Genomic DNA, 15,030 nt, shown 5'->3' on the forward strand with positions numbered 1-15,030 from the left:
CATCGACGTCAACTTTGGCATCTGCTTCATCTCAAACTGTATATTCCGATGTTTTGGCAACCTTAGGGCACTTCTGGGAACTTCTTCCAGCTATTACACACTAGCACTAACTTCCATCCCTTTCCCGGTTTGTCCCAGTATCCAAACATCATCTTGTTGCCTCCTAAATTTTAATACGAAGATACATAAATACCCCTACACCATGTGTTCTTACTTTCTTTTTTTTTTTGGCGTACACTACAAGTGAAGTGACAGATTAATCCCTAATGTGTGAAAGACAATGGGCTTCTGACTTTAGACAAAAATTGTAGCCACCTCGGTTACAAGCAGATTTAGGGAAATTAAATTCTGTTATTCTCTAAATAGGAGTAAAGTGGTATATATATATATAAAGGGAAAAGGCTGGGTAGTCTTCCGGTATACCCAGATCTCTCTCTCTCTCCCTCTCTCTCTCTCTCTTCTTGGAAAAATCCCCTATGCCCCTCCCATCCCAGCCCTCCCGTTGGTTGAACCGCTAGCTTTAGGAATGCCGGTAGCATACCTAACCTCCTATATATATATATGTATGTATATATCTCGAAAGAAATGTATTTTGTTGAGATTTATCTAAGTTTTTCTGTTGAAAGAATCTACTTAGTGAAGTTTCCTGAGTTTTAATGATATTTGGAACTTTTAACAAACAGTTAGCACTGAAAATTTGGTATCAATAAAGGATTGCCAAATTTTTAGGAACATAAGTAAATATTTGGCATTTTTATATTCACCTAATGCATCATATTGCGTTCCCTAAAATAGGGAAAGTTTCAAAATTTGAACCATGATTGTACCATTGTTATGTTTTTTGTGCAGCCCATTATAGTTCTTCCACAATGTAGCAAAGAAATCCAGGGTCCAGGAAATTGGTTAAATTGTTATTCTTTCATCAACCCCAATTGGAATTATCTGTATATTTTGTTTGTTTTGAAATATTTAATTTTCCAATACATGAGCGCAATACTTTCTGTTGTTACTTATGAATTTGACCATGTCATCTTGGTGCAACTCATCCTTCTTTTTTATGTGGAATATGTGAAGAGGGAGTTGTAGTTGCGGGAACTAGCATGACTGCATGATGATTGTTGGAAATTCATTGTTTTGTTTTGTACATTCACTATCCTTAACGTTAATAGTGACCATGGGAGGCAGGAGGCTGCGGCACAGTTACTGCCTCCAAAATTGGATTTAGATCCCCGCGTTACATCCCGTTACTGTTTCCTTACACTACAATACCAGGGTCTAAGAAGCAAAATTTGTGTTTTGATTCCAGGTTCGTGGCTTTGATGCTGATTTTTTGGATCCAATGTATCAAGCAAGGTGATTTTTTTCCCCTTATGGTTCTTCGTTGTCTTGCTCAACTGGCATTACCCTTATATCCACTCCTGTTCCTTTTCAGACATAAAAGCATTTCAAAACCAGAAGATTACTGTTTAGGTTGCCTTAATTTGCTTGCTTCCATTCAAACTTACCTCTACAATGCAACATTCTCAGGGTCCAAAAGGCTGTTGTTGAATTCTTCTGGATTGGCGGGCAACAAGTGGAAGTTCCATCGGACACATATCCTCCTGTATTTGAAAATGAAACTTCGGCTGGTTTCTCTAAGACTGAATTGGCCTGTTGGGAGTCTAACCTTTTGTGGTCTCTAAAGCAGTATGATCAAGTTGAAAAAACGCTGGTTCTTTGGGATGTCATTGCAGCATTGTCAGCTTTCAAGCTAGCTTTTCCAAATTTTGTGGACACTGTACTGATTAAATGGCTCTCAAGTTGGCTTGATGTCTGCCCTGAGGGCTTTTCAACTGAAAACGTCTTGTTTCAGGCATCACGATATGTGTTCAATATTCCTTCTCGTCAGCTGCACCTTCTCAACATTATCTGTAGAAGGGTAATACTATCAGAATTCAGGGCCGATATACTTAACAACAAACAGCATAAGCTAGAAAGAATTGATGGTTTTGAAAATGAGAAATCAAGTCCATGGATCGAGTTACTTGTCAACAGTGAAAAACAGCTAAGAGAGAGGATTGTGGGCATTAGTTTTGCTGCTGTTTTAGGTCATGGAAATTGTTCAGCTGCAAATATTTCTACAGGAAGATATTGGCTCCCAGTTGGTGTTGCGCTGATGAAACAGTGGGTTTCAATGAACCTAGACTGGGTACAGAATCCGCTTAAATTCCTGAGATCAAAAATTGGAGAGTTGCATGGAAGGTACTTCTTCCCTCATCTATTCAGTTCTAGTTATCTTTGTTTTTTGGGGGGGGGGGAGATCTTTTTTATTTTGAATTACATTATTGATTGCCCCAGCCATTTTTGTTTTTCCTTTTTATGTTAGTATATTTATTTTTTTATTTTAATCTAAGTTGTTTAAACTGGTGAAATGGTTGGTCATGTAATGGATTTCTGAATCAGAAAAATTCAGCAAAATATTAGTACTGCCAGGATTCCAAAACAGAGAATGTAGACCAGAAATAGGAAAAAAATTTATCACTTTGGCCTAAGATATCAGAACAAACTACAAACCAGATCGAGTATTTGTTAGAACCAGTAGAACAACTCTGCAAATTATCTCCAAAAATAGAGAAGTGGTCTAACCAACACAAACAGTGATGAACCGGCTTCACTACTGAGAGTGGGGGTGAATCAGTAGGTCTTCAAATTTCTTCCTAAATCTTCAACACACACAACTGAACATCACTGGCTGGGGAAATCCCATTTTTACCAGCTTCAGATCGTGTGCAATCCCATTTGTAACCAAGAATGGTTAGGGCTATCAAGAGAGCACATCCATCCTGCGGTCACACACCATAGCGCTTCTATCCAAGGATTAAAGCATCGGTATCGGTCGCCGTATCAGTCGGCCAAAATTAAGATACGTATCGGAGGGTATCATATCGTATCGGAGATACGCTAAGATACGTTAAAGATACACACATAAATGGATAGGAAACACTTTTTTATATACTTTTGCATAAAAACATCTATTAAAAAAAGTTATTGATAACATTTATTATGCATAAACACTAAATTGAGGGTATCACACTAAAAATTCAAGGTTTGTCGTTGTCCCATAAATGTAAAATCCTTGTTCCCAACCTTGATTTCCACGTTAGTTAGAGTGAAATATAGCTGGCAGCAACTTTGGAACAAAAACCCCTAAAAAAATCGATTTTTTTTTTTAAAATGACCCATCTTGGCCATTATATGACCATAGTGCATTGTGTCGGTATGTATTAGTTGATACATACCGATGCACACTGATACGTACCGAAGCGTATATTTCACCTTTATTTTTTCCATATAGTATTGATGAGTATCGATGGTGTATCAGTGTGTATCGGTATGTATCGTAGGATACATATCAATACTAAAGGATTTTAAAAATTCATGTATCGTATTGGTAAGGGCCGATAAGGTACATATCGTACCACGTACCGATACTTAAAACCATGCTTCTATCCACAACAATATAGACAATCATGGCACAAGGGTTTTATGTGGTTTGGCAATGAGCCTATTCCATGGAACAGTAGTGACACGGGTTTTATATATTGCCCGATACGCTACTCTTGGTTTGGTTTTTGATAATACAAAATTGAGGCTACAACTCACCACTCACAGCTAAAATTGTGGATCACTGTGTAGTATTATGAAATTTAACAAACACTTTGTGAGGACTACTCGCAAACCTTACAATGATAAAAATTAAATCCCCCAACACAAAACTACTCTCAACTAGGTATTTTAACTCAAATTAACACTACCTAGTCAATTACAAGAGAGGGAGAAAAGGGTTTACCTAAGTGGATAAACCACTTGAACATCTCCTAGCATCTCAAACGCCTAACACCCTTTGCCATCAATATCTTTAAAGAAGCTCAACCAAGGCTTAACATTGAACTTGAAGCACTCCCAAAGCTCTCAACAAATAGAATCACTTTCGTTGCCAAATCTGGAATTGTGGAGCTTTCTTTCAAGACGACACACCATCCCACACTGTTCCTCATGTTTTTCTTGAAAATCTGCAATTTGAATGACCTAATTTGGCCCTGAAATGGCCAAGATATGCCCAAATTATGAATGGGGATACAACAGTCGTGATTTGTTTTAGGGACTTAATGGGCTTGTTACAATGAAATTGTGACGATGTACAAAGCACTACTAAGACCTGTAGAAGAATAGCTTGTCACGAGCCAGTGGCTTGATTATGAACCATTAGATTCACTTCAAAAGGGCAGGTTAGTTGTATCTGTTCAAGAGATCTGGGTGCACCAGATTAGAATAAAGAAGATCTTCGATGGCGTTGATGCAATACTACTGCAACACCAAATCAATAGAGGCCACTATGTAGCCCCAAGCACCCAACAGAAGCTGCACAAGACCAATGAGGAGGCTTGCGCAAGAACTACTTACGCCCAGATTGCGTGCCTCACTCTAGGCCTTCGATCTCGAATCATATTGGCGTAATGCGCATCGCTCGGCCATGGGAACTCCTTGGAAATCACAAAGAATACCTCACACCCTTCTTGTCAAGTTAACTCCACCACCTACTCGATGAAATGCCATAAGCGCTAAGACTTCCTTTGCTGACCACTTCCGCTCTCTTGGTTCAGGCATGCAAGTCCCAAGCTCATGTCCCTTGGCCAACACCTATGCAATGCAGCTCTTAGCTGTGGCCCCAATGGCCGAGCCATTTTCCTTGCAGTCACGCATGGCAACCCCATGGCTCTGTCACACCAAGTCACCCATGTGTTGGTCGTGCCAGCTGAGGCTGGCAGGTGCCACGCCGTGCCGCGCACACTAGCTACCTCAACACCTACGCACACCAGCTACCTGTGCCGCGCACAACTATGCCTCCTTGCCAACTCTGTGCCATGTGGCTCGTATACCTATGCTACTTCATCAACCACATCACTGACCACCATGGCACGACCCAAACAGACGATACGAATAAGCTACTCACCAAATGCTCCTGAACTCAATTGGAACATGTTGCACAACTATCTAGTAACGTCATCGACATCACGGCATGACCCAAAAGGAGTTTACAAATATGCTACTCAACCAAATGCATCCTACCTCAACTAGACCATGCTGTACACATGTCTAGCTCATCCTGGCTCATCTCGGCACGTTCTGAATGGAGCGTACACGTACCTATGCCTCCAAATACATCCGAAACCATTGGAAATCATAACACGAGCCATGTTAACAATGATAACAATATCGTACACCGTACCACTCTGCCAATGCAACCATCAGCACAATGCCAAAGCCAAATGTCTAACAAACGATTCCTAATGGCACTAAGAAAACAGGACTGCAGTTTTGGAGCTAGAATTCTAGTTGCTATAATCAGAATTTTACATCATAATTCTGTAGGGAAGTATACCTTTTAGGCAATACTGATCACCAACTACAGAGATATAGGAAGAGTAATGCAATCTGAAATTTAGAGGAAAACAGGGGTGTCACAGATTATAAAAGTAATAATAAGATATAGCAATAAGAATAGTAGAATAGAAAAGGGATTGGAGATCACACCTGAAAAGAAAGATGAACAGAATTAGAAGAAAGAGGAATGAGATCGGATCTCAATCCTGTAATGCACAGCTCCGCAACTCCAAAAAAAATACTCAAAATATGTCCAGTTGATAGGGGGAGTATATATATTTATAACTTTTTAAATTTTCTAAATTGTCTTGTAAAAGGACTTGTAATCACTCTCGCACACTGCCTTAAATTAATAGTCAAAACAGGACTCTTTATTAAGTAACCTAATCTAACTTGGTCTTTTAACATAGCAAACTAAGACTCTTGGTACTAATTCCTATGCGCAGACTTAAGCCTCTATATATGGGCTTATAAATTAGAACCGAATAAGGTTTGTCTAACCCCAATTGGGCAATATTTACTGCATCAGTGGTCAACACAACTATAAAACAGAGTATGTCTTCTGTTGTGATTATATCAATCAATCACCAAACCTCAAAATGAAATTATTCTTTTTAAGGATGCAATAATGCTCATTGTTAACACATTTCTGTCACTCTTTTATATAGTGGCAGTATAGAACCTACCAATCCATTGATTTTGTAATCCAATAACCCAAATTAAACTCACGTTATTAGCCTAGTGTAGTCACTTTTAGCAATATAAACTAGGTCCCCTAAACTCAACCCGGGCCCAACCTAACCCTGCCAAGCTAATGCCTGAGCAAAACCCTGTCGGGCTCATGCCAACCCAACCCAGCCCTGATTAGCCCTGATTTTTGCCAGGGGTTACGGTTTCTAAAAGACTATATACTGAGCGAGGGAAATGTTATAACACAAAGTTCTTTTTTTTTTTTTTTTTTTTAATATAACAAATATAAACACAATAAGTCAATAGCACATTATATAAATCATTAAATCACATTATATAAATCAGGGTTAAAATTAGGGTTGGGCCCAATGTTAAGTGTTTTTTAACCATAGGCTGCCTTCATGGTTAGAAATATTAGCCCAGGCCCTATTTGTTCATAGGGTAGGTTCGGGCTGTCGGGGCCAAACATTCACCCCCAATATATATATTCCATCAGCAGACACATATGATTGATGACTGCTCTTTTGATCCTCTTCGAATGATTCATGTTCCTTTCATTTTTATTTCTTTGTTGATGAAAATGTTGCTGCAAGAGTTATTTTTTTCCATCTGTAGTCGTGATAGCCTAGTGCTAAATTTCATTGACTTTCAAATATTCCATGCTGCTAGTAGTATTCGTCACCCTATTTGAACATCTTATTATCTTCTCTTATCTTTCCTTGACCAACAGGATACCCCCAACTTGTGATGATGTAGCTGAAGAGAAATGCAGCTTTTGTTGTGCTTCAGTTCCATTTGAATCTCCAGAAGTTGCTTTCTGCAAAGGTGCAGAGTGTACTAGGGAAGATGGCCAGAGCCTTAAATTAGAAAGATGTGCAGTTTCTATGCAGGTTTTCAATACTACTGTATCATGGTTCTGTCTATGCTGTCAAAGAAGGGCTAAGAAACTGGCACCCTGGACTCTTTTTAGAATGTCCTCAAACTCTATAGATTTAAAGTCCTTAACTGAGTCGAATGCCTTTGAGGTGCCCTTGAAACCATTCTGTCCCTTTTGTGGAATATTACTACAGAAATTTCAACCGGCATTTCTACTGTCTGCATCCCCAGTGTAAGACAAATGCTTGTTCTAGTCTTTATGATTTATATTATACTTTTTTTTTGGGTAGAATATTTAAAGTTGGAGGGCATATAAATCTGGTTACTCATGAGGATTCTTAAAAAAAAAATTAAAATTTATATTCGCTGAGATTCTCACAGCCAACTTTGCATTTTTATGGTAAGGGTGCAATTTGAACGCTTTCTACTGATCCAAATTCTCCGAGTTGATGTATTCTCCTTGAGTAGACCACAGAAAAAAAGCTGTAAAAGCATGGGAAAAAGTGACTGAAATGTGGTCAACACTTTAGTCACTGGATAGGCACACAAGAATTAAGTATTCCTATCCAATGGCTGAAGTGTTGAACGTAGTACATATATTGTGGCAGTATCTTTCCTAAGATTTGAATGTGCAAAACCTTCCAAAATGGTTTAAAAGTAGTGTGTTTGGATATGGGGATAGGGACCTAGTTTCTATTGTTATGTAGAGGTGAGAATATTTTGAATAACCTTTCATCGTGGGGATACCGTTTGGTCTGTTTAAATGATGCCTGGAGAAAAATAATATGCACAAAATTGCAAGAGGATGCTATGACCAAAATTCCCTACTCAATTGCACTCTCTAAATTGTAATAATAATTGATTTTTCTCATCACAGTGATTGATTGTTGCGTTAAAGACTCATCTATTATTTCAGCTCAATCAGAGTTATAATTCAGTTGAATTTTATCTTGGAATTATACATTATGATTTTCCAATCCTATATGGGTTGAAATACTTTAATTAAAGCTAGTGTTTTAATAATGGGTGTTAAATTTCCTGGTATTATTAGGATTTGGATTTAAAGCCTAATTTTTTAGGATTCAATAGAATCATGGGGAACACCATAAGAACAATGACAAGCAGAGGTAAGGCTCATTGTGCTTTTGATAGTGTGCTAATTTTTTTTTTACTTTTTAATTTTTTGAGCCTCACCAAGTGGAGAAGAATGCAAATGTTCACGTTATATTGAATAAACTGATTTCATCAAAAAGTTATGGACTTGAATTAGCTATAGAAAAAAGATTTATGGGTGCATATCCCCATGTCTACCCTTTGGATCACTAATTGGGTGCCAATTAATTGAAGAGTTCATTAGCCATTACACTCCCTATTGCTCTTCAATGGTTTATTCTCAATGTTATTTATGGTGATTGACTCTTGTCACTCAAAATCACTTTCATATCATTCATGGCCTTTTTTGTGGGTCTATATTATCTAACTGCCCAATGGAATTATAACTACAGCCACAAGAGAATTTTTTTAATCACTACAAGGCAGGGGGGAGGGGAGGGGAGGGGAGGGGAGGGAAATTAAGATCCTCTCCAGTGTCGGGAGTGGTGTAAGTGAGGGAGAGGGAAGGGGTGGGGTGGGGTGAGAAGGGTGCCTTATGGCGCAAATGTGAAACAAGAGAATCAATCTCTAGCAAGCCACTGACCAACTAAGTAAGCAGCTATTCACCGCTTTTTTCACAATTTAATTATGAGGAGGAAGGGATCTATGTCGAGGAACAACGGCTCGAAGTAAAGTTCTTTCATGCATACCTAGTGAGATGGTCACGTACCTAAACTACATCATGCTTTTTTTTTTTTTTTTTCCGCTAAAAGGTCCGAAATTGTATTAAAAAGAATGAAAAATAATGTACATAGAGACAAAGAAAGACAACGCGAAGAAAGGAAGAAAACATGAAAGCTGAATCCCCACCTTTGGCATTGCCATCAGGCCTTCAAGAAAATCAATCCAAAAAAATTACACAAATCTGAAACGAGGACGTAAAGCAACGTCCTGCTCCAAGTCCAAAACTCTCAAAGGGGGCCAATTCTCTATAGGAATTGAGATATCAAATGAGTTTGGCAGAAAATCTATAATAGAGTTTGCCTCACTGAAACAATGAGAAACTTTCCAATCAACGGACTCCAAATAGGGCTGTAGCCCTTTCCACCTTTGGAAGACGAACCAAGGGACTAAACCTCTTGAGATGAGGGTCACCATCGCCCCATAATCAATTTCAATCCAGAGTTTCCGAATATCACTAGCTCTAGCATATTATATGCCCATGATCACTACGAGAAATTCTGCCTCGAAGTTGGTTTTAACCCCGATTGGTTCCCTAAAATTTGAGACTACCTTTGCTTCATTATTTCTGAAAATCCCTCCTATACCAGCCTCGCCTAGTTTGCCTAAACAACAACCATCAGTGTTCAGCTTAGTCCAACCTGGATGAGGAGGGCACCAAAAGACTTCCAAAGGCTCTCTTCTTTTATAAAAGTTTCTTGGAATGCCAAGGCGCCTGGCACATATCAGATCAAAAATGGAGAGAACTTTTCCACAGTAAACTAAGGAAAGCGATCTGATTTCTCTTTGAAGTATGGAGAAGCAGCGCTGACTTTGGAGATGGGACCCATCATGCCATCTTGAGTTTCTTTCCAACCACAGGAAATAGGGGACCAGGATGACCCCGTAATTCCAGACATCTTTAAAATTTAACAGCTTAGCCTTCCTCTTCCACCATTGAAAAAACTCTTCAATCCCATTGAAAGATGGCCAATGCAAACCAAAGAGATCACATAAATTATTCCTTAAATAAGAGGCATAGCTGCATGATTAGAAGAGGTGGACAGTTGATTCTTCAGTTGAATCACAGAGATCACACCTAGAGGACATATGCACACCACGTTTATGAACTTCATCATCAGTGGCTAATCTCTTGTGAGCAAAACGCTGATGAGGCTGAATTTTTTATTTCTAGACTAAGGAGAACCAGGCCACCTTGGGATTTTTCTTCCTTATTTCCTCCCATGGTAAGAAAGTAGAGATAGCCCCTGAAGAAGAGAGGGTCCAGTGGCAAACATCTACTGAGCTTGAAACATGAATCTCAGAAGCCTTGGCAAATGAATCATTGAGATAAAAGGAATTAACTGGAGGGAAGCACCACTTGTGATCAAAGATGAAATCAACCACCTTTAAATTAGTTCCTTTGAATAGATTCAAATCCAGGCTGGAACCGTCAGCAAGAGATTTTTGTCCAACCACCAATCAAGCCTGAAATTAATACTCTTCCCATCTCCAACAGACCAACTTTCAAAATCAGATACAAACTGCCATACCTTCTTCCACCGAGGAAAGATTGATGAAGACTTATAGCCAAGTTTCAGAAAGCCATCAGCATTAACGAATCTAGCTCTGAAGAAGTTACTCGTGATGGAGTCTTCATGCTTGATTTGTCAGGCAAGCTTGCATAAGCAAGCTTTATTAACATCATGCATTCTTCTAATTCCTAGACCACCCTCCTGCTTGGGTTTGCAAATGGACTCCCACTTGACAACTATCTTCTGCTACTTCTCTACATCCCCAAACCAAATAAAATTTCTCATCCATCACTCTATAGTCTTGATGGAAGATTGAGGCCACCAATAAACTGCAAAGTTATGGATGGGAATGCTAGAGATAATTGATCTGACTAATTCCACTCAATCTGCCAGAGAGAGAAGCTTTCCTTTCCAACCAGCTAACTTGGACTTGGACTTGATTCTATCCATTAAGGGAAATTGATAGTTCTTTGTGACTCTGCCTTAAATATCTCAACTCCCAAGTATTTGGGTGGAAGCCTTGATATAGGGATACCCAAGGTATCAGAGATAAACTTTTTCTGTGAGGGGCCACTTAGCCAAAGAACAACTTGCTTTTATCCAGGTTAATTTGCTGCCTAGAAAATTCTTGATATCTGAATAGAAAGCTTTGAAGATTTCTAACATATGAAGCAGAGGCATTCATATAGACAAAAATGTCATAAGCAAAACGGAGGTGGGAGGGGATTATGGTTCCTCTAGGACCGGGCAGAGCCTTCATTTTTCCCGAAATAGTTAAATGTGTGAGACCTCTACAAAGGACCTCTTCAGCCAGAATAAAGAGGATAGGAGAGATCGGATCTCCTTGACAAAGGCCACGACCTACTCCAAAGAAACCGACAGGACCACCATTTATCAGAATAGAAATTCTAGAAGATAGAAGGATTTCATGAATCCAAGAGATCCAATGATCAAAGAAGCCAAATTTTCGCAAGGTAGCAAAGGGGAAGTCCCAAGAAAGAAAATCGAATGCTTTTTGAACATCAAGTTTTAGGCCCATCCCCCCTCCTCTCACAGTGATGTGCATTAAGTTAGCCAACTTAGAATCAAGACTAATATTGGAAGAAATAACTTTTCCCTCCTGAAAGGTACCTTGTTCCTTAGAGATGAGGCGGGGAAGAAGGAGGGAAACTCTAGAAGCTAGGATTTTCAATAAGACTTTATAGAAAAAATTTCCCATACAAATAGGCCAGAAATTTTTAAGGGAATGGGTGCCCAAAACTTTGGGAATAAGGGTGACAAAGCAGTTGTTCACCCCTAAGGTAAGTTTGCCCATCCTAAAAAAATGAATCACAGCTCTACAAAAAGCAGTGTCTACAATATCCCAAACACAGCAGAAGATATTACCTGAAAAGCCATCCAGGCCCGGAGAGCTATCAGGATCAAGATCCCAAATTACCTTAATGACCTCCGCCTTGGAAGGAACAACCATCAAACAATCATTGTCTACATCCCCAAGCTCCTGAGGAATAGAGTCCAAAAGCTCCCCATGAGAAGTAACCTGTGCGGCCCTATGAAACGTTTCATAGTAATTTGAGGTATAGGACTTCAGAGAGTGCTGGTCAGTGATCCAAGATCCATCCTCTTTTTGAAGAGATCTAATCTGGTTGTAAGCTTGTCTTTCATCCATTTTTTCTTGGCTTTCTCAGACCACAACTAAGCTTGCCTATTAGAAGCTTTGAGGAGAGAGGTCTTTGCATCTGCTTCTTTATCAAAAAGCTCATCCGACATACCAGAGGACTCGATTTCATCCTGAATTGATTTCAAATTAGATTTTGCTTTCTCCACTTCAGTATTTAGGCTTGGAAATGCCTGCTTCGGCCAGGGCCTAATGCACATCTTCACATGCTTCAGTTTCTGACTAAGAACATAGATGGGGTTACCGCCAATATCAATCCTCTGGGCTTCTTTGATAACAGATAAGAAGCTTTCGTCTTCCATCCAAAAATTATGAAATCTGAAGGGGATGTTTGCAAGTTTCAGAATCACATCTGACAAGGTCAAGATGGGGGCATGGTCAGAAGCAGTGGACTGGAGAACTCATTGAGAGATGCAATTAAAGAACTCTATCCACTTTCCATTGCAAAAGCTTCGGTCCAGAACAACAGCTACATGACATCTCCTGCGATTGTTCATCCAAGTGAATTTCTTTCCCTTGGGGGGAATAGAAATTAACTAGCACGAGCCAACAATGGCCTAGAACTCCGCCGCAGAGCTCTGATTAAATCTTTCAGGACCCCTCTTTTCATTAGATAATAGGGTTGCATTAAAATCTCCTATGACTGACCATGGAATTGTGGAAAGTCCCACCATTCCAAGATCCACCCAGAGCTCTCTATGCACAACCTTGAAACAGCTAGCATGGATAAAAGATACACCAATTTTTCTACCAAGCCAATCGAATACTAAAGTAATTTGTTGGTCTGAACTTGAAAGAATTGAAGGTCTTGCCATTCCATGCTTCCAAATCACCGATAAATTAGGAACTTTATTAGCCTGGGAGTTATGGATTAAGTCGGCTTCAAAACCCAATTTGTTAAAAAACAAGTAGGGAAATTTAGAGACTTTAGTCATAGGTTCCACCAAGCAAAGAACATCTAGGACATGATCACGAGTTATTGAGGACAAGGCTCTAATAGCAGCGGCCTTCTTTACTCCCCTGATATTCCAAAAAACAACTCTCATTAGAGAATAAGAATTAATTGGAACTGCCAGACTTACTTGTCTAGCCACCTTTCTTCTTGGGCTGCTTACCTCTACGGGTAGAGCTGGTCCCTCCCTTCTTGCGTGTAGAGAGAGCCCTATTGATCGTCTCTACTTCTTGAAAGTGCGGCGCTACCCAGCCATTCCTGGTGTTAGACACTGGAAGTCTGAACAACTACTCTCCTTCTTTTGGACAAGAGCGAGGAGTGGACAAGGATTGAGCACTTCGCATGACAGTGCCACCTCCACGCCCTTTGAGAGATGCATCACGTTTTGGTCTAGGAGGCAAACCCGTGGGGGCATTTATGTCCAGCCTCAATCTCCATCGAATTCTCAACTGAATCAGATGAGATGTCCTCAGTGCCTTCAGATGGGTCCCTAGAGTCCATATCAGAGTCTGACCCAGATCCAACACATTCCCCTTCCTCTAAACAAGGAAACTCACGGATAGGATTGGAATCCTTATCCTGTGAGGTTGAGTTTCCTTTTTGTGCAAGAAGTAGATCAATAAAGTACAAAATAACTAAGATTTTGCCCTCCATCTCAGCGCTTGGAGGGGAAAGTGACGAGTTGTTTTTGGAAAGAGAATTATTCTGATTAGATTCAGTGTTAGGCACTTTCCCTGTTTGAGAGTTAACTCGGGGTGAGTTGACTCTGTCTTCTACGTACACTGCACCAGGGGCAGAAACCAGCCTATCCATAGCCGCCTGTTTTTCATCCTCCATTTTCTTGGACCTGCAATCTCCCACTCGACTAATGTTGTCCTCATACACAACACGCTGCCTGAAGCCATAGACCGGGTAAGTGGCAGGTTCTAGCCGTTCTACTTGAATTTCCTTGATACGTGATGCCATCTCAGACATTTCAATCTCAAAAAACCACATCATGCTTAGCATAATTAATCTTTACAACATTATAGTCCTGGAATAGATTTGATAAATCAAAGCAGCCTGAAGATTGTCCACTACCAGTCCTTTGCATTCCCTCTGCTCCATATATTTTGGGAGTGCTCTGTTATCTGTGAAGATATCAATGTTCATTGCCTTCATCTGCTTTGCCCCTGCCAGAGCTCTGTAGACTGCTTTTGTTTTGCGGCTTCAGGTCCATTCGCTTTCCTGTCCTGAATTATAGTTGAATCGTTGTGGGGAAGAATGGGGTTTTCATTAAGGGTATCTTGGGCATTTCACAATTAGGGGGTAGTATGGGCATTGTGAAAAAATATCAGCTGACTTAACAGCAATTTCTAACAGTAGGGGTCATTAGGTAGAATCTTTTTCTTGTAGGGGAGGTGAGTGATATTTTCAGAAAGGTGTGGGGTCAAATTGATATTACGCCATAGTTCAGAGGTGGGGAGTGATATTTATTCTAATAATTCTAGATGTTTTTTACTGCAAGGGAAGTATATTTTATATGTGAAAAAAGTTTTCACTCATACATAAAAAAATTCTCTTTTTATTTCCTGACCAAAAACTGAAGAAAAATTAAAATCCGACTCTCACCTCACTTGCGGCTCTCATAGTCTCACTCTCATAGAAAAGCAAAGCCCTATAGTCTCTTCCTCATCTAGCCTTCTCTAAAGAAGCTTAGAGGTAAAACGAAGGAGACTCACTTTTCTTTGTTCGTTATCTTCATTGGGAGAAGAAGTTTGGAAGCTCAAATCCAACGAAGAGGAGATTCTCAACCTCACTTGTGGCGCTCCATGGATTTTTCTCTCAAAACTGTAAATATCAAGTTTGATTTCCTTCTCCATTTGAATCAAAATGCGATCAATACTCGATGAGAGTAAAAAATCCCTAGGATGATTTGTCTTATGCTCCACTTTTTCCCTTCCATTCTCCTATTGTATCCCCCATTAAAAATACTCCCAACATATACTTCTCTCTCCGTTTCCTGCTCTATTGAAGGTACCATGTCTTTCTCATCGACTCTTGGTTTTAGCTTAATTTTATGC

General features: G+C 39.7%; 1 protein-coding gene across 2 annotated transcripts in view; it reads left to right on the plus strand.

Annotated features, from left to right (window-relative positions):
• LOC122064363 overlaps positions 1–7,284 on the plus strand; it is a 66,087-nt gene extending 58,803 nt beyond the window's left edge. For both annotated transcript variants that reach the window (XM_042628078.1, XM_042628079.1), the window contains exons 14-16: positions 1,307–1,353; positions 1,528–2,241; positions 6,845–7,284. In XM_042628078.1, the coding sequence (XP_042484012.1) occupies positions 1,307–1,353; positions 1,528–2,241; positions 6,845–7,226 (1,143 nt within the window). In that variant the 3' untranslated portion in view covers positions 7,227–7,284. The remainder of the gene's footprint in view (positions 1–1,306; positions 1,354–1,527; positions 2,242–6,844) is intronic.
• The last annotated feature ends 7,746 nt before the right edge of the window (positions 7,285–15,030 follow it).

The sequence above is a fragment of the Macadamia integrifolia genome, unplaced genomic scaffold, assembly GCF_013358625.1.
Source record: "Macadamia integrifolia cultivar HAES 741 unplaced genomic scaffold, SCU_Mint_v3 scaffold1628, whole genome shotgun sequence".
Lineage (NCBI taxonomy): Eukaryota > Viridiplantae > Streptophyta > Magnoliopsida > Proteales > Proteaceae > Macadamia > Macadamia integrifolia.